The sequence below is a fragment of the Microplitis mediator genome, chromosome 9 (assembly GCF_029852145.1).
Source record: "Microplitis mediator isolate UGA2020A chromosome 9, iyMicMedi2.1, whole genome shotgun sequence".
NCBI classification, from domain to species: Eukaryota; Metazoa; Arthropoda; class Insecta; order Hymenoptera; family Braconidae; genus Microplitis; species Microplitis mediator.
In genome coordinates, this window is record NC_079977.1 from 1,518,763 (window position 1) to 1,539,944 (window position 21,182).

Here is a 21,182-nt window from a genome sequence, read left to right on the forward strand (position 1 = left end):
TAAAAATCAAAAAAATATAAACGCTATATATATTTAATTAATGGTGTTTTCCTTCTGTTCCAAAATAATATAGGAGAAGGGGGGGCACTAGGGGGTACCCCCAAAATTTGATAAAAAAAAAATTTATATTTTAAATGGTTTTTAAACATTCCAAAATCACTTCTGTAAATATAATTAAGCGTTACTTTAAATTTTTTTTGGTAAACTTTTTCAAAAATCAATTGTCAGTTGAAAAATATTAATGACGTTTGTTTTATGATAAAAACTATTAAAAATTTTTTTAATTCATTTGTATCCAATAAACATGTAAAATATAATTTTTCTTCGTGTAAATTAGGGGAGAGCGGGGCAAGACGGCCCACCTAAGCCGGTTATTATTATTTGTGGCTTTTAACCACCAAGTCGATATACTCTTGTTCAACTTGAACTCAATTCAACAAAATTTTAGTGAAGCTCCTGAAAAAAAAATTTTTTTTTTGGGGCAAGACGGCCCCCTCCGAAAAAAAATGAAAGAAAAATTTTTTTTTTTTAATTGTAAAAAATTTCCCGCGTAACAAATGTTTATATTTTTCTCTTTAACAACTGTATTTACTTTAATATTACTCGAAATAACCTTTTTTGATATAATACGAGTCATTTTTTCACTTCTGTAGAAAATTGATTATTGGTTTTTTTAACTTTTTCAAATGCTCTATTTTAATCCAAATCCATATAATTAACCAAAAAATGATATTTCTATTAAATTAATCATGACTAGGTTATAATACTATGAAATACATTTTCTTTTAGAATTTTTGAGTGGTTCATTTTGCCCCAAGTTTCACGTATCGGGCTAAAAATGAGTAAATAATCTAAATTTGTGATAATCAAAAGAAAACAAGAAAAAAAAAATTTTGGTTAATTTTTGAGGTGGGCCTTCTTGCCCCAGGTGGGCCGTCTTGCCCCAGTCTCCCCTACTTACACAAAAATTCATCTTAATCAAATTCGTTTAAAATGCAGAAAATTTTTTTTTTTTTTGCCTTTTTTAGGGGGTATCCCACTTTGCCCGCAAAAATGAAAAATTTTTTTTTTCGACGATAACTGAAAATTTTTTCTATTTACTTTGAATATCATGAAAAAAAATAAGATTTCACGTATTTGAGTCCTCGGGAACTTGGTATTTCCTTAAGTACCCTCTTTTACCCCTTCCTCCCCTAAGTTATAATTATTTTATCAATATTCGTATTTTTTTTCAGTCACCGTGAAATATATTAGGTAATTATGATGTAAATTTTTATTTGATCTAAGCTATATGACGATCAATAATTTTAATAGTTAATAAATTTTGAAATATTATTATAAAAAAAAGTGAAAAAAATACAAGCAATTACTTTATCTTTTTTCAATTCGAGCAATTTATAAATCGTCGAGTTTTTGGAACAGTGACTTTGTAACAATATAAGATAAGATAGAGAATTATGAACGATGTAGATATAAAAATTATAAGAAACCAACAAATTATATTTTTTATTTCTTAGAAAATGCTCGAGGCCTAGTAGTGTCATTTATATTTTAGTTCATTTTTATCTAGTGCTCTATGATTCAGCTGTAAAATTGTATGTATGTGTGACATTGATGGCCCATGTCTGTGAACGAGCATGCGTAGTTACGACTAAAAAATATTAAGAATGTCAGATACCGGCGAGGGAATAGAGGAATAGTCAGTTGTAATAAAAATTTCGGAGGCCGAGTAAACTTTTCGTTGTTTTGTTCGACTTTTGTGATAAATATGTAACATATGTTTAGCGGGTTACTACTCAATAGATTTATTGCACAGAATAATATTCTGAATTGAATAACAATCATTGGAATTGTAATTATTAGGAGTTAGTTCTTGTGATTTTAGTGTTAAGTTACGATTTAAAATCTATGATGATGGATGTGATGGAATTATCGCCGTATTTAAGTGGGATTCAAAAAGTCGCGGGAAGTAAACCGGGTGATAAGTTAAATACACTGAACCGCATCGCGAAAAAAATAGTTGACTCAGAAAATCAAAATGATGCGATGCAATTGGCTGTTGATTCGTCGGAATTACCGGAGGCTTTGAAACCTCTGGTGCAAGTGGAGGTCGCGCGATTATCAGAACAATTTGAGGGAATTTGCGAAGCTTTGAAATCCGATGACTCTGTAGTGTTTGATCGGGCGCTTAGAGCCAAGTGGTTTTTTAATGGCAGCCATAAAAATTGTAGGGTTCAGTACTACCAGGCACAGATTTTTCCGGTCGTATCTCTGCAGAGTCGAAATAAAATTATCAAAGCGTTGGCCAAAAATTTAACCGCGAATTCTGCTATCGCTGAAGAATTTTATACTGCGCTGACTTTGATGTACGGAGAGAAACAAGCTCACCCACTACTAATAGCTTGCAGTGAATCATTTATTTGGAATTGCGTCACAGAGCATAAAGTTCAGCTTAATAGTAGAATAGTGCGATTTTTATTCGACAAGTATCCAGAACTTGTACTTAAATATCTGAAACTTAGCAAGAACAGTGCTGACGAATCGGAACGTAATTATCGACCCCTTTATTTACATTCTTTGTCCGAATTTCTCCCAAGATTAATTAAAAAATATCCAGATACTTTTGTGGAGCTTCTTGAAGTTCCCGGTCGCTTCTACAACATATATTTAAGACACACTCGAACCGAGTTATTTTTGAAAAGATCCACCGACGCATTGATAAGAAACGCTCACGTATTTATGCGAATTTTGAGTCCAACGATCGTTGCAAAAAGACTAACTGATAGCCAATATAAAAGTGTTGTCCAGCAATTACTTCATCCAGAATTGAAATACTTCGATTTCGATCGTCTGTTCAAGTATGATCTGTGTGATCTACCAGAAGAAAAAAGATTACTTCTGATAACATCGGCTTTTAAAGAGGTTTACAAAGTAAACCTTCTAGACTGCACTGAAGTAATTTCACCGACAGCAATGCGAATACTTCCGCGCGACGAACGCATCAAACAAGCGAGAGTAAAACTGCAGAAAGAACCAACTGATGAATTTCGCTATTCCACGCGTTCGTGGGTTTGTTATTTACCATGCGAGGAGTCGATTCCATATCTAAAAGGTCTCATTAAAAAATCGTCAGATTGCGAAAAAAGATGTCAATTACTCAAGCAATTAATTTTTACATGCATTGTAAATTCCGATGATGATGAATTGCTCAAAGTACTGAAATACATCACGACGAGACATAGAAACGAGCGTAGTAATACACTGACAGGTGTTTTTGAGGTACTATTGCAAGAATATCACTTACAAAATCTACCGCTTGAACATTGGGAGCTACTTTACAGTTTCACGAAATTTTTGTTTGTTAAAAATGGAGAAGAATCTGCTTACTTAAGTGAGTTACTTAAAGCGAGAATTATATATGATTTAGAAAATAACCACTCGATAACTGACAAAGTCAGTTTTCTCGTTGAGTCCAATATACAGAATAAAACCGGTTTCGAGTGGAGACTTCTGCAAGATTATTGTCCGATAGACTTGTCGTACGATAGAAAATATTTAAATGAATTAATTACAATACTCTCATTAATAAGTGATGATCAAAAAATATATTTGACTCCTGGATTTGTAAGTTACATTATGCGATTGATTTACGACTTCAACGATCGTATTCTAAAAGACAAGTCACCGATAGAAAAAATGTCGATCAAAAATTATCCGTGGATTTTAGATTCTATTAAAAAATTTTTGAACGATAAAGAAGAAAATGATTGGGACGTCGAATGGATCAAAGACATATTGGAAGAATATGAAAGTGAAATTTATGATTCACTGGTTGCTGAAGATGAACAGAAAATAGATTTGGAGTCACCAAAAGTGTTACAAAAACTCAAAAATAATCCGGAAAAAATAATGAAATATTGGGAGTTATACCTGGCAAAATGTATTGATGATATTGAACGTCCGGAGGCACAAACATTTATAAAATTGTGTCGCTGGTATCAAGATTTGCCGATAAAGTTTGCCGAGGGGTGTTTAAAAGAAATTGAAGAGAAAAAACAATCTAAAGGATTGATCATTCTGGGGCTCCTGTTTGAAGGATCGGCATTTGAGCAGGTCGCAGAAGCTTTTGTACCAACGTCAACTACAATAGAGGCCGATAAAGAAGATGCTGCAGCCGACTATCAAATGTCCTCTACTACTCCATTGGCATTCAATGTCGTAAATCCGCCAGTGTCTTTAGATTTAGTTCTAAAATTCTGTGTAGGCGATTACATTCACACGGCAGTAAATTGTCTTGATAATGTGAGCCGACGAACGGCGTTACCGAAAGTCATTTCGTTTGCAAAGACGCTGATGGACCAACCGATTTCTATAAAAAAACACGGAATTCGGCTCTTTTGTACGGTCGCGGATGTCAAACAATTACGCGGTATCCTGATGGATTTGTGGAGATCCGAAACGCATCAGACGATTCGCACGTTAGTCTTCAAAAACGTGTTTAAGGTTTTTGAATCAATTCCCAATGTCGAGAACTGGGGAATGATTTGCGAATGTATCGACGGTCTTAAGCCAGATGATGAAGATGCTTTTGTATCTCTTATGAAATTGAAATCTATTCCTAATGAATACATCGCGGATTATGTTCACAAATTATTTAGCCTCTTTCGTAGACTCGGTGATGAGGAAAACGGTTTGCAGCCAGATGTCGTCTGGTCTCATATCGAAAAGCTACTCAATATTGATAACAATATATTAGTTCTGTTTTCCGATGAATTACACGATGAAATAATTGAAAAGTATGTACTAGATTTGTCATTACCAAGTAATGTACTGTCCGCAGGGCATCATTATCTACTTAATTATCTGTCAGTAGAGCAAAATAAATTCGAAGACAGATTGAAACGTTTCAAGAATATATTCGTCGAAATTGTTAATGAAAATTGGAATAAACCCCATCCTAGTATTCCGTTGTTCTATCCAGCTAATTATTTTGTACGGAATTTGGCAAGAATTCTAATAACTCTCGCTAATCAAACACACGAGCCATGTCTAGCACGATTCATCGAGGTCGCACTCGAATCATTCAATTCCACGTTGAAACCTCAGCAAGACCCCTTTTTCTATGTGCATTTGTCATTCGCGTCACTATTCGCAAAAGAAAGATTTTCGCCAGAAGAAGTTGCTTGTAAAGTAAACGGACTATTACCCTCATTGATTAAAATTTTTTCCGCGGAAACATTTACATTCATCGCTACTGCCTTATCTAATTATCTAAAGTCGTACTTCCCTGACAACACTACTGATAATCTGCTGGATGTCTGCGAAAATTTGATTGAATTGAACAACGATCAGACTACGATTCTTGCGGCCCAATTTTTGGCGTTTCAAAATGATGATTCCGATAGCTCTCGGATTTTTAAGATTTTCGATTCTCTCAAAAGTCATAGCAATCCTGTAGTAGTATCCATTGCCTATATTTTATCGTAAATCTTTTGTCAAATAAAGCTATATGTTTATGTAAATATTTTTGAAAGTTATTTTTATTTTTTTTCGAAAAAAGTCATTAAGCTTTTTGAGTGTTACTCTAAATATTGTAGGGGAGGGTGGGGCAGAGCGGCCCCCCTAAGCCAATTATTACTTTTTGTGGCTTTTAACCATCAGATCACTTTACTTTTGTCCTATTTCGAACAAATTTATGTACATTTTGCCAAAATTCTGAAAAAAAAAAAATTTTTTTTTGTGGGGCAGAGCGGCCCCCCTCAAAAAAATGATAAAAAAATTTTTTTTTTTCGTTTTTTTTTTTTTTAATTGTTTTCATCATTAAGAACGTATTTCTTTCTCTTGACAACTATTTTTGGTTTTATATTACTCGAAAAAAATTTTTTAAGATGTAATAAATCGTTCACTCTCGATTACCTTAATTACTTACTGTTATTTAATAAAAAAAAAACAATTCTATAGTTTTACTTTATTTCAAAAATTTATCAACTAAAAAAAAATTTTATTTTTATAAATTTTTAGTGACCAAATTTGCCTCTTACATCGAGAAACGGCCGAAAAATATGAAAAAATAATTTTTCCGGAAGTTTCGGCTGGTCCATTTTGCCCCAGGTGTTATGCGTAGGGCTAGAAATGTGTAATTATAATAATTTTTTTTTAATTTGACGATAAAAATATGAAAAAATCACTTTTTCAAAATTTTGGGCTTGTTCATTTTGCCCCAAATGTCATGCGTAGGGGTAAAAATGCGCAAACAAACCGGATTTATAGTAATTAGTCGAAAAAAAAAAAATTTTTTTTTTGGTCAAAATTTCAGGAGGGCCGCTCTACCCCATGGGGGCCGCTCTGCCCCACCCTTCCCTACTTTTTTAATAAAAGCCAAAAAAAATATAAACACTATATATATTAAATTAATGTGTTTTCCTTCTGTTCCAAAATAATATAAGTTATAGTTTTTTCATCAATGTTCTTATTTTTTTTCAGTCACCGTTAAATACTTCAGGTAATTATGAAGTAAATTTTAATTTGATCTAAACTATGTGACGACATATAATTTTGATAGTTAATTAATTTTTACGTACACGGAAAGAAATTTTTTTGAAAAGTTACCGTTAAATTCACAGTAATCGTGAGACATAATGCGGCGCTTTTATTTATTATCATTTTTGAAATAAAAATTACGAAAAAATTTATTTATCTTGTGGTAGACTTCATAAAATTTATCAAAAACCGAATAAAATTCACTGTAATCGTGCCATTCGTCCCACGATTACAGTGAATTTGACGGTAATTTTTAAAGAAAATTTATTTCCGTGTATTATTATAAAAAAAAGTAAAAAAAAAATAGGCAATTAATTGATCATTTTTTTTCTAATTCGAGCAACTAATCAATCGTCGACTTTTTCGAACAGTAACTTTATAACAATATAAGATAAGATAGTAAATTATAACGATATAGATATAAAAAATATGAAAAATCAACGAATTATGTTTTTTATTTCTTGGAAAGTGCTCGAGGCTTAGTAATGTCATATATATTTTAGTTAGTTTTTATCTAGTGCTCTATGATTCAGCTGTAAAATTGTATGTATGTGTGACATTGATGGCCCATGTCTGTGAACGAGCATGCGTAGTTTCGACTAAAAAATATTAAGAATGTCAGATACCGGCGAGTGAATAGAGGAATAGTCAGTTGATATAAAAATGTCGAAGGCCAAGTAAACCTTTCGCTGCTATGTTCGAATTCTGTGATAAATATGTAACATATGTTTAGCGGGTCACTACTCAATAGATTTATTGCACAGAGTAATATTCTGAATTGAATAACAATTATTGGAATTGTAATTATTGGGAGTTAGTTCTTGTGTTTTTAGTGTTAAAGTTCGATTCAAAATCTATGATGATAGACGTGATGGAATTATCGCCGTATTTAAGTGGGATTCAAGAAGTCGAAGGAAGTAAACCGAGTGATAAGTTTCATACACTGAACCGCATCGCGAAAAAAATACTTGAATCAAAAAATCAAAATGCTTCGATGGAATTCGCTATTAATTCGTCGGAATTACCGGAGGCTTTGAAACCTCTGGTACAAGAAGAGATCGAGCGATTATCGGGACAATTTGAGGGAATTTGCGAAGCTTTGAAATCCGATGACTCTTTAGTGTTTGATCGAGCACTCAAGGCCAAGTGGTTTTTCAATGGCAGCCATGAAAATTGTAGGGTTCATTTCTACAAGGCACAGATTTTTCCGGTCGTATCTCTGCAGAGTCGACTTAAAATTATCAAAGCGTTGACTAATAATTTAACCGCGAATCCCGCTATCGCTGAAGAATTTTACACTGCGCTGACTTTGATGTACGGAGAAAAACAAGCTCACCCACTACTGATGGCTTGCAGTGAATCATTTATCTGGAATTGCGTCGCAGAGCATAAAGTACGGCTTAATAATAGATTAGTACGAAATTTATTCTATAAATATCCAGCACTCGTTGTCAAATATCTGAAATTAAGCAAAAAAAGTAATGAACCATACGAAAGAAATTTCCGGCTCCTTAATTTGTGGTCTCTGTCAGATTTTCTCCCGCGATTGGTTAAAAAATGTCCAGATACTTTTGCAGAGCTCGTCGAAATGCACAACGATGACTTCAATGTAAGATTGAGTCGCACTCGTACAGAATTATTTTTAAAAACCAACATCAATTCGCTAATGAAGAACGTTAAATTATTTATGCCCATACTGGATCTGAAGACCATGACAACGAAACTCACCGAAGATCAGTTCAAAAGTATTATAGTCCAACTATTTCCTCCCACAATCGAATCATTCGAATACCAAAATATCTACAATTACTTAACATTCCTTCCGGAGAGCAAGAAGACGCCTCTGATCCTGTCGTTATTTGAAGAAGTTTTCAAAGCCAACTTATTAGACCACCCCGAAAAAATCACACCCCGATTATTGAGGTCACTTCCGCGAGATGAACGCATCAAGCAAGCGAGAATACAATTGAAGGAGTATCCAACTGATGAGTGTTCATTTTCCGACGAGTCTTGGATTTGTTATTTGTCGTGCGACGAATCAATTGAACGAATCAAAACAACAATAAAGGGATCATCATCTTTCGATGATCGGTGTCATCTTCTCCAGCAGTTGATTTACACCTGCGTTATTAATTCAGACAACCACTCGTTGCTTCAAGTATTCAAATATATCTTAACCAGACATAAAAATGAATTCCATTTTACTTTGCGGCCCGTTTTTATAACGATATTAGAAAAATGCGATCTGAAAAGTTTTACGCGACAACATTGGGAAGTAATTTTTGATTTGATAAAATATATGAAACTGAAATCAGGCAACTGTTACTTTCAATATAACAATATTCCGGATCTAGTTATCGCGGAAATAAAATATAATCTGACAAATAATTATCCTATTGATGACAGAATAAATTTTATGGCTGACTTATTGTTAGACAAGAATACCACGTTTGATGTTCCGTGGACTCTAGTGAAGGACAATTTGTTATTTAAAAAAAGATGTTTGGAAGACTTCATAAATTTGCTTCCTACAAAAGCGGATGAAAAAAAAATGAATTCAGTGAGGTTCATTGTAAGTATTTTGGAATCGATGTATAAATTTAACGACCATAATTCGCTTGAAAAATCACCGTTTTCAAAAATGTCCATCCGAGACTACCCCTGGTTGTTCGAGAAAGCAAAAGAAATGTTCGGCGGTCATATGGCTTGTGATCATGAAGTCAATTTACTGGAGTCAACACTAAAAAATGGCGAGAGAGATATTTATGACGCTTGGCTGGGAAAAGAAGAAATGGATGTCAATGTAGAATCAGAAGGTTTGAAAATTCTCAAAAATACTCCGGAAAAAGTAATGAAAAACTGGGAATGGTACTTAGAACAGTGCACGTGGCGAATAAAGCGTTCAAGAATACAGAGATTCGTTCGTCTGTGCTGTTGGTACCAAGATTTGGGCATCGACTTTGCAGACAAGTCTTTGGAAGACGTTGAAGAGAAGAAAGTGGGCAAAGCATTGGTTCTTTTGGCAGCAATGGTTGAGGGGTCAACACTCGAGCAGATTGTTGAACCTTTTGTACCAACGTCTGCTGTGATTGATCCAAATGACGAAGATGTCCAGATTTATAACGAAATACGGTCTTACATTCCTCTAGGGTTTAAGCTCGTCAATCCCCCAGTGTCTTTAGATTTGGTCCTGAAATTCTGCACAGGTGATTACATTCACACGGCAGTCAAATGTCTTGTCAATGTCAGCCGACGAATGGCGTTACCTAAAGTCATTTCGTTTACAAAGACGCTGATGGACCGACCGATTTCTGTAAAAAAACACGGAATTGGGCTCTTTTGTATGGTCGCGGATGTCAAACAATCCCGCGGAATCCTGATGGATTTGTGGAGATCCGAAACGCATCAGACAATTCGTACGTTAGTGTTCAAAAAAGTGTTTAAAGTTTTTGAAACAGATCCCAATGACGAGACCTGGGCAATGATTAGTGAGTGCATCGACGGTCTTGAAGCAGATGATAAAGACGTTTTTAAGTGTCTAATGAAATTTGACTTCATTCCTAATGAATACATTGCGGATTATGTTCACAAATTATTTAGCTTCTTTCGTAGCCTGGTCGACGATGACGATGACGAAGACGAGGACGATGACGATGACGATGACGAGGACGATGATGATGAAGACGATAATGAGGATAAAAAAAAAAAAGTTTCAAAGGCAGATGTCATTTGGTCTTACATTATAGATCTATTCAACATTGACACAAAAATTTCAATTCTGTTCTCAGAAGATTTGAATGAGAAAATAATTAACGACTACATTTTGGATCTGTCATTACCGCGAAACGTTTTAGACGCAGCATACACTTATCTTATAAACTGTTATATTTTACTCGCGCGAAGTAAGTTGGAAGAGAGATTGAAACGGTTTAAAGAAATTTTCATTAAACATGCCGACGATTATTACAACGGCACTTATCTGTCCGAGGATTTTCACCCGGGATATTATTTTGTTGCTAGTGTATTTAACGTCACAGTGAATAATCAATCATTTGATCTTGTTACTCACCGACTAATTTGTCTATTGATAGAATCATTTACATCAATAATGCGTCCGCATCGGGATCCACTAATTTATCTAAACATGAAATTCGCTTCTCTTATGAAAGTCAGAATCACGCCGAGGAGATTCGCTTGCAAAGTTGGCAAACGTCTGCCCTCACTTATCAAAATTTTTTCATCAGAATTAATGGGCTTCATTGCTAGATGCTTGAATATATTTTCAGGGTTTCTTAACTTTGAAACCAATTTTCCTGAGTATAAATTGGATATGATAGAAGCCCTCATGGGAGTTAAGAATGAATCGGCTCCTATTCTCGCGGCGTATCTGTTGTCATTTCAGAATAAGAAAATTAATGATAAACGTTTTCAAGCGATTTTTGATACTCTGAGTAAACATACCCATCCAGGTGTTTTATCAGCCATTTATATCGCGAAGAATAAGCTAGGCTATTAAGGGTCGGTCTACTAACCGAACTTCCGGATATTAGATTTCTAATCACGTTTCAAATATTTACGGGACTCAAAAAATAAAAGTCTTTCGAGGAAATTTTTATACATTTTTCCGGAAGCTCAGAAAATCGCAGTACTGATAATCGATTGATAAACTAATATAAATATGAACATCAAAAATTTTTTGGTCACGGCCCAGCCTAAACTGATACCCGGAAAATCCTCATGGGAATCCATGGGATTTTTTTTATATGCTACAAAATGAAATTGTACTTCAATATTTTTCAGTCACGGGATATTGTAGTGCATTTTGATGACTGTTGGCGTTACTACATCTGTAGTTGAGGTTATTGAAGTCGGTCCGAAAATTTCTTTACTCCGACTCGCAGTAACTTCAACTACAGCTGAAAATTTGATAGTTTAAGTAAAACTCTAAGTAATACTTTCGAAAATTTTGAAATTACTGTATCTATAATTTTTGTTAACAATAAAAGATTTTTAACCTCGACTAATTTTTTTAAATATTTGAATATTTATGTTGTTTTTACTTTTTCAGAAAAATTAATAACTTTTAAGTAATGAGATTTGATTTACTTGTTTTTATGTTGAGTTTTTATTGCCTGAGATATTTAGAAAAAAATTGTTCTTCATCTAAACAAACATTTTGGAATAGACTAGAAATAAATTTGAACAAACATTTCTTTTGCTTGTTATCGATTTTGGTATAAAGAATTTCTATAAAGGAGGGATTGAAATTTAAAGATTTGTTGAAGTATTTAAATAAATAAATCCAAATATAATTATTTGGCGGTAATCGGGGTATGAGAGATTATCATTTTATTTGTTGATATTTAGAGGCAGCACGTATCGATGAAAGACTCGGTCGCTAAATATTTAGCACGTGTTCATTTCATACGGTGGCATGTAACGGAACGGGTGTTGAGTTACGAGTCAGTTTACAAATCGCACATTTATTTAATAAAACATAATTGAAAACAAAAAAATATTCGCGGTTATATTTTATTAGTGACTACAAAAAGTGTAATTAGCAATTGACGACCGTTGTGATTAAATGTTTTTCGTACTTTCTTCAGATAAAAAGAGAGTAAAATAAAATTAATCATTCAATAGGTAATTGAAGTTATTAATTACGTTAAAAGTGTTAATTATTCGTGATACATTTTAATTTTGTTATGATTTTTGGTTTAAATTGATATTTATTTTTTTTGAACCTAGATTTTTTTGACGGTGTGAAGTTGCGATAATGGCACAGGGACCATCACCATATTTGAGTGCGATTCAGAAAGTTAAAGGAAACACACCGGGTGATAAGTTTAAGACATTATACAGCATCACGAAAAAAATAATTGAATCAGAAAATCAAAATGCTTCGATGCCATTGACTGTCCATTCGTCGGAAATACCGGAGGCTTTAAAACCACTGGTGCAAGTGGAGGTCGCGCGATTATCAGGACAATTTGAGGAAATTTGCAAAGCTTTGAAATCCGATGACTCTGCTGTGTTTGGTCGAGCGCTTAAAGCCAAGTGGTTTTTTAATGGCAGCCATGAAAATTATCGGGCTCACTACTACCAGGCACAGATTTTTCCGTATGTATCTTTGCACAGTCGACATAAAATTATCAAAACATTGGCTAAAAATTTGACCAGGAAACCTGTTATCGCTGAACAATTTTATACTACGCTGATTCTGATACACGAGGAAAAACAAGCTAACCCACTACTGAAAGCTTGCGGTGAATCATTTATCTGGAATCGCATCAAGGAGCATGGACTACGGCTTAATAATGGAATGGTACGAATTTTATTCGACAAGTATCCAAAACTTGTAATTAAGTATCTAAAGCTAAGCAAAAAAAGTGACGACGAATTCGAACGAAATTTACGACCCGTTGATTTACAGTCTTATGCGTCTTTTCTTCCCAGATTATTAAAGGAATATCCCGACACTTTCATGGAACTCATCGAAATGCATAACAACAACTTCAATATAAAGTTAAGCCGCCGTAGCACTGAATTCTTTTTTGAAAACTTCCCCGACGCTTTAATGAGAAATGTAAAATTCTTTCTACCAATGTTAAATCATAAAGTCGTAAGTAGAAACCTCACTGACCTTCAGTTCAAGGCCATGTTTAAGCAGCAATTTCCGCCCGACAAAAATTCATTTGAATTCGATAAATTAGTTCAGTACCTAAAATGTCTTCCAAACGATGATAGATTGCCTTTGATGATTTCTACATTCGAAGAAGTTTACGGAGTTAAATTACTAGATTTCTATACAAAAATTACGACAACAACTCTTTGGATGCTTCCACGCGAAGATCGGATCAAGTTAGTGGAAGAATTCCTTGAATATATCGATAATACAAAGGCACGTTGTTCCGATGTGCCGTGGGTTTGTTTTTTACCCTGTGATAAGTCAATAAGGCGCTTGAAATTTGATTTCATACACGAAAGCGATTTAAATAAACGGCTCCGGACATTAGAAAACTTAATGTATACGTGCCAAGTTAATGCCGACAGTGAATCGTTCCTGAAAGTTATCGAATACATCGCAGCAGAGCACATAAATGAACCTGAACCGGTACTGATCGGTATTTTTAGATTTATAGTAACCATATACCCATTAAATACTTTAACCAGCGACAATTGGGATGCGTTGATCAAATTCATCGATTCAACGAAAAACAAGTTCACAAATTGGTACTACAAGATGCCATTAAATTTGATTAGGGCTGCAGTTCGTTACGATTTGGAGAATAATATTAATGATAACACGCGTAGCATGCAATTGCTTACAGAATTTTATTTGAACCTTCGGTTTGCTAAATGGCTAGTTTTTACAGATAATTTTCAATACAATAGAATCTGCCTAGAACACTTCATCACTAATCAGCTGGAATATGAGCTTCCTATTTCTGAACACGCGAGGAGTTCTGGATTCATAACTTTGTTAGTATCGATTCATGACTTTAATAATGCAGTAACTGAAGCAAAATCTGATGTCAAAGTTATTCTTATTAAAGATCATCCGAAATTGGTGGAAAAATTGCGGTTAATCCTGAGATATCACATGAGAGATGATATTTACATGAAAAATCTGAAAGTCGCAGTAAGAAACTTGGATCAGGATCTTTACACCGACTGCGTCAGTGAAAGTGTAAGGAAAACCGAAAAATTACCTAAGACTGTAGTACCTCTTACTTTGGCATCAAAGGTTACCTGGAAAATGCTAAAGACCGATCCACAATGTTTTGAATATAATTGGGAGTTGTTTGTGAACGAATGTCATTACAGAATTCCTATACTTGCTGTCAAAAATAAATCCCTTTTGAAGAGCCATTGGTTAGCTCGAAAATTTCTCAGACTGAGTCGGTGGTGTCAGGATCTGCCGATAAAGATTGTTAGAAGGCTACAAGAGAACTATGAAAGGTTTAGAGACGAACGAGATCTAATTGCTCTGGCATTTCTGCTTCAAGGACCGGAACTTGAGCCCTTCTTACCACTTGTCGGCGGGTTCCAAGCTATGAAGGTTACTTTTGAAGATCCTGCCCCGCCTGGCATGAAAGCCAATGGTGTTCTGAGAGCCTTAAGTGTTGCTAACCCCCCAGTATCTTTGGATTTGATACTCAAATTCTGTGCCAATAAATGGGTCGAAACGGGATTTAATTGCCTTATTAATGTAAGCCGACGAACGGCCGTTCCTAAAATTATTTTGTTTGCAATAGATCTCTTGAAATGGGGACCGATTGTTCAACCGGTGGCTATACGAAAACTCGGAATTAGGTTATTGTGTATGATCGAGAATGTTGAATATTTACACTTTGTCCTGACGTTCTTGTGGACCTACGAAACAGATCTGAAAATTCGTAAGTTAGTGTTCAGAAATGTGATTAAACTTTTTAAAGCATTTCCTAAGGCCAATAACTGGGAATTGATTAATAAATGTATCGACGGACTAAGACCAGATGATAAATATACTTTTGGATCTCTTATGAAATTTGATCACATCCCTAATGAGTTCATTGCGGAATATGTCCGGAAATTATTTAGCCTCTTTCGTAGACTCGGCGATGAGGGAAACGATTCGCAGCGAGATGTCGTTTGGTTCTATATTACAAAGCTACTTAATATTGATAAGAACATATTAGTTCTGTTTTCTGACGAATTGCACAATGAAATAATTGACAAGTATGTTCTTGATTTGTCACTACCACAAAATGTACAGTCTGCAGGCCATAGTTATCTAATTAATTACATTGTAACAGCGCGAGATAAGTTAGAAGACAGATTGAACCGATTCAGAAATATATTCGTCAAAATTGTTAAAGGAAATTTGGATGTTCCTCATCCTACTGAACCGTCATTCTATCCAGCAAATTATTTCGTACATGAATTGATCAATAATATAATATATCATTTGCCGAACAATAGTATAAAACGTAAGTTAGCTTATACTGCGACAAAGGCGGCAGTCGATTCGGACGTGAAAACTGATCGAGATTCCACATTCTTCTTATTGTTCACATACACTTGTATTGTTAACAAAGCCACTCCCGAGAAATTAGCAACGGCTGTCAACATACTTTTGCCTAATAGTTCCAAATCTTTTGGCAAAAACGCCACTAAAAATATTGCTAACCATCTTCATAAATATATCGATTCTTGCATCGGCGATCGGCAATATCAAAAAGAAGTCATCGATTGTCTCCGAGGTTTCGGAAATTGGAAAGCTAGAAGGCTTGCAGATCGTCTTAAGTTATTATAGAGGCAAATCAAAAGCTATCTACGGCTCGCTGAACTTGTGTCTCTTCCCGTAATGTAAATAACTACAACCCCGTAGGCGAGTGCGTTTTTAACTATTTTTTAAAAGTAGTAATTAATAAGTAGGAGTCATGTAAAAATATTTTACTGCATGAAATTTTATAATTATCGATACTAAGGTTATTGTTGTATTGTTAATGAATTTTTAAACACGTGTAACATAAAAAATAAGAATGATTAGTGAAAGTTTCAATTACTATTATTTATGTAATTTTATTTTAGGGTTTTTTACTCTAACGTATTGTCCAACTGAAGTACGTATTTAAGCGATTAATGTATAATTTTTTTTTAATTCCAGCACTTAATAAATAATCGACTTTTCCGAACAATGACTTTGTAATATTATAAAATAAAATTGTAAATTATACAGAATATTGATATGAGCAAACTACGAATTATGTTTTTTATTTATTAGAAAATGCCCGAAGCCTAATAGTGTCATTCATTTTTTGTTAATTTTTATCCACTGCTCGGTGATCCAGCCGTAAAGTTGTGGTGTGGACACGTGACATTTGTTATTGCCGAAAATTTTTTTTCATCGAAACAAGATTTTCAAAGTTGACTAAAAACAAATTTGAACAAACATTTATTTTGCTTGTTATCAATTTTAGTATGACGAATTTTTATGAAGGAGGGATTAAAATTTATATATTTGTTAAAGTATTTAAGTAAATATATCCAAGTGTAATTATTTGGCGGTAATCGGGGTATGAGAGATTATCATTTTCTTTGTTGATATTTAGAGGCAGCACATATCGATGAAAGACTCGGTCACTATATATTCAGCACGTGTTCATTTTATACGGTGGCATGTAACGGATCGGGTGTTAAGTTACGAGTCGGTTTACAAATCGCACATTTATTAAATAAAACATAATTGAAAAAAAAATATATTCGCGGTTATATTTTACTAGTGATTACAAAAAGTGTAATTAGCAATTGACAACCGTTGTGATTAAATATTTTTCGTACTTTCTTCAGATAAAAAGAAAGTAAAATAAAATTTGACATTCGATAGGTAATTGAAGTTATTAATTACATTAAAAGTGTTAATTATTCGTAAGACATTTCAATTTTTTTGTGATTGTTGTTTTAAATTAATTTTTATTTTTTTTGAACCTAGAATTTCTTGACGCTGTGAAGTTGCGATAATGGCACAGGGACCATTGACATATTTTAATGCGATTCAGAAAGTTAAAGGAAACACACCGGGTAAAAAGTTTCATACATTAAACAGCATCGCGAGGAAAATAATTAAATCAGAAAATCAAAATGCTTCGATGCAATTGGCTGTCGATTCGTCGGAATTACCGGAGGCTTTGAAACCTCTGGTGCAAGTGGAGGTTGCGCGATTATCAGAACAATTTGAGAAAATTTGCGAAGCTTTGAAATCCGATGACTCTGCTTTGTTTGTTCGTGCGCTCAGGGCCAAGTGGTTTTTCAATGGCAGCCATAGAAATTGTAGGGTTCAGTTCTACAAGGAACAGATTTTTCCATTTGTATCTTTGCAAAGTCGGCATAAAATTATCAAAACATTGGCTAAAAATTTGACCGCGAAACCTGCTATCGCTGAAAAATTTTATACTGCGCTGACTTTGATGTACGAGGAGAAACAAGCTCACCTCCTGTTGATGGCTTGCAGTGAATCATTTATCTGGAATCGCATCACAGAACATAAACTACGGCTTAATAATAGATTAGTACGAATTTTATTCGACAAGTATCCAAAACTTGTAATTGAGTATCTCAAGCTAAGCAAAAAAAGCGATGACGAATTTGAACGAAATTTACGACCCGTTAATTTACAGTCTCATGCGTCTTTGCTTCCTAGATTATTCAACGAATATTCAGACGCTTTCGTGGAACTCATCGAAATGCATAACAACAACTTCAATATAAAGTTGAGCCGCCCTAGTACTGATTTCTTCTTTGAAAAATTCCCCGACGCATTAATGAGAAATCCCCGATTATTTCTACCAATGTTAAATCTTAAAGTCGTGCATGAAAACCTCACTGACCTTCAGTTCAAGGCCATGTTCAAGCAGCTATTTCCGCCGAAAATAGGTTCATTTGAATTCGATAAATTACTTCAGTACCTAGAATGTCTTCCAAAAGATGATAAATTGCCTTTGATGATTTCGACATTCGAAGAAGTTTACGGAGTTAAATTACTAGACAGCTATACAAAGATTACGACATTAACTCTTTTGATGCTTTCACACGAAGATCGAACCAAATTAGTGGAAGAAATCCTTGAATATATCTATAAAAAAAAAGCAGTACATTCTGATCTGCCGTGGATTTGCTTTTTACCCTGTGATAAGTCAATAAGGTGCTTGAAACTTACATTCAAAAACATAAATAATTTAAATCTACGGCTCGAGACATTTAGAAAATTAATCTATACGTGCCAAGTTAATGCCGACAATGATTCGTTTCTGAAAGTTATCAAATACATCGCAGCAGAGCACATAAATGAACCTGAACCGGTACTGATCGGTATTTTTAAATTTATATCAACCATATACCCATTAAATACTTTAACCAGCGACAATTGGGATGCGTTGATTAAATTTATCGATTCAACGAAAAACAAGTTCACAAATTGGTACAACAAAGTGCCATTGATTTTGATTGTCGCTGCAGTTCGGTACGATTTGAAAAATAATATTAACAGTAACACGAGTAGCATGAAATTGCTAACAGAATTTTATTTGAACCTTCGGGCTGCTAAATGGCTAGTTTTTACAGACAGTTTTCAATACAATAGAATCTGCCTAGAACACTTTATCACGAATCAACTGGACTATGAGCTTCCTATTTCTGAACACGCGAGGAGTTCTGGATTCATAACTTTGTTAGTATCGATTGATGACTTTAATAATGCAGTAACTGAAGCAAAATCTGATGTCAAAGTTATTCTTATTAAAGATCATCCGAAATTGGTGGAAAAAGTGCGGGCACTCCTTAGTGATCACATTAGAGATGATATTAACATGAAAGATCTGAAAGTCACAGTAAGAAACTTGGATCAGGATCTTTACAACGCCTGCGTCAGTGAAAGTGTAAGGGAGTCCGAAAAATTACCTAAGACTGTAATACCCGTTAATTTGAAATCAAAGTCTACTTGGAAAATGCTGAAGACCGATCCACAATATTTTGAATACAATTGGGAGCCATTTCTGCATGTATGTCTTGCCGGAATTTTTGTACATGGTGGCACAAACAAATCCCTTTCAGAGTTCAATCCGTTAGCTCGAAGATTTCTCAGATTAAGTCGATGGTGTCAAGATTTGCCGAGAATGATTGCTAGAAAGCTACTGGGAAATCTTAGAAGGTGTAGAAGTGGACCGGATCTTGTCGCTCTGGCGATTCTGCTTGGAGGACCGGCAATTGAGCGCTTTGTTGTAACTTTAAAAGTGACCGATTTTATAAGGGCTCCGCTTGGAAATCACGCCACGCCTGTTCGGAAAAAAACTAATTGGATTGCGAGAGCACTAAGTTCTGCTAATCCCCCAGTACCTTTAAATTCGATACTCAAATTCTGTGTCAATGATTGTGTAGAATCGGGAATTAATTGCCTTATTAATGTAAGCCGACGAACGAGGGTTAATAAAGTTATTTTGTTTGCAAATAAGCTGATTAACCAGCCGGAGGATAGACGGAAACTTAGAATTCGGTTATTGTGTATGGTCGAGGATGCCGAAAATTTACACATCAACCTGACGGACTTGTGGACCCACGAAACGGATCAGAAGATTCGTAAGTTATTGTTTAGAAATGTGCTTAAACTTTTTAAAGCATTTCCTGAGGACAAAAACTGGGAATTGATCAATAAATGTATCGACGGACTAAGACCAGATGATAAATATACTTTTGGATCTCTTATGAAATTTGATTACATCCCTAATGAGTTCATTGTGGAATATGTCCGCAAATTATTTAGCCTCTTTCGTAGACTCGACAATGGGAGAAACGATTCGCAGCAAGATGTCGTTTGGTTCTATATTACAAAGCTACTTAATATTGATAAGAACATATTAGTTCTGTTTTCCGACGAATTGCACAATGAAATAATTGACAAGTATGTTCTTGATTTGTCACTACCAAAAAATGTACAGTCTGCAGGCCATAATTATCTAATTAATTACATTGTAACAGCGCGAGAGAAGTTAGAAGACAGATTGAACCGATTCAAAAATATATTCGTCAAAATTGTGAAAAGAAAATGGAATGTTCCTTATCCGACTGAACCGTCATTCTATCCAGCAAATAATTTCGTACATGGATTGATCAATAATATAATATATTCTTTGCACAACAATCGTATGAAATGTAAGTTAGCTGATACTGTGACAAGGGCGGTAGTCGATTTGAACGTAAAACCTCACCAAGATCCCAAATTCTTCTTATTGTTTACCTTCACTTGTATTGTTAACAAAGTCCCTCCCGAGAAATTAGCAACGGCAATTAACAGACTTTTGCCTACATATGCGAGATTTTTTGGCAAAAACTACATTGAAATTATTGCTAAATATCTTCATGAATTTATCGATTCTTGCATCGGCGATCGGCGATATCAAATAGAAGTCGTCGATAGTCTCCGAGGTTTAGGAAATGATGATGCTAGAAGTCTTGCAGGTCGTCTTGGAGACTTTAAAGGCAAATAAAAAGCTATCCACGGCTCGCTGGACTTGTGTCTCTTCCCGTAATATAAATAACTACAACCCTGTAGGCGAGTGCCTTTTTAACTATTTTTTAAAATTAGTAATTAATAAGTAGGAGTCATGTAAAATATTTTACGGCATGAAATTTTATAATTATCGATACTAAGGTTATCGTTGTATTGTCAATGGATTTTTAAACACGTGTAACATAAAAAATAAGAATGATTAGTGAAAGTTTCAATTACTATTATTTATGTAGTTTTATTTTAGGGTTATTTACTCTAACGGATCGTACTACTGAAGCACGTATGTAAGCGATTAATGTATAGTTTTTTTTTTTCCAGCACTTAATAAATAATCGACTTTTACGAATAGTGACTTTGTAATATTATAAAATGAAATTGAGAATTATACAGAATATAGACATGACCAAACAACGAATTATGTTTTTTATTTATTAGAAAATGCCCGGGTCCTAATGGTGTCATTCATTTTTTTGTTAATTTTTATCTACTGCTTTGTGATTCAGCAGTAAAAGTGTGGTATGGATACGTAACATTTGTTATTGCCGAAAATTCTTTTTCTTTAAACAAGATTTTTAAAGTTGACTAGAAACAAATT

General features: G+C 34.4%; 3 protein-coding genes across 7 annotated transcripts in view; 2 read left to right on the forward strand and 1 right to left on the reverse strand.

Annotated features, from left to right (window-relative positions):
* The window catches only part of LOC130675136 (calcitonin gene-related peptide type 1 receptor-like), a 222,135-nt gene that overhangs the window by 107,421 nt on the left and 93,532 nt on the right, over window positions 1-21,182 (reverse strand). The window lies entirely within an intron of this gene.
* LOC130675123 (uncharacterized) lies at window positions 11,983-16,262 on the forward strand. Its single transcript, XM_057480618.1, has 2 exons — window positions 11,983-12,183; window positions 12,289-16,262. Exon 2 carries the CDS (start codon window positions 12,317-12,319, stop codon window positions 15,836-15,838), a length of 3,522 nt encoding a protein of 1,173 aa, XP_057336601.1. The 5' UTR covers window positions 11,983-12,183; window positions 12,289-12,316; the 3' UTR covers window positions 15,839-16,262.
* Window positions 16,662-20,994, forward strand: LOC130675124 (uncharacterized). The gene is made up of 2 exons (XM_057480619.1): window positions 16,662-16,912; window positions 17,018-20,994. The coding sequence occupies exon 2, from the start codon at window positions 17,046-17,048 to the stop codon at window positions 20,562-20,564; it is 3,519 nt and encodes a 1,172-aa protein (XP_057336602.1). The 5' UTR covers window positions 16,662-16,912; window positions 17,018-17,045; the 3' UTR covers window positions 20,565-20,994.

Excerpts from the sequence above, each read along its gene's own strand:
- LOC130675123 (XM_057480618.1), top strand. The coding sequence starts at position 12,317 with ATGGCACAGGGACCATCACCATATTTGAGTGCGATTCAGAAAGTTAAA.
- LOC130675124 (XM_057480619.1), top strand. The coding sequence starts at position 17,046 with ATGGCACAGGGACCATTGACATATTTTAATGCGATTCAGAAAGTTAAA.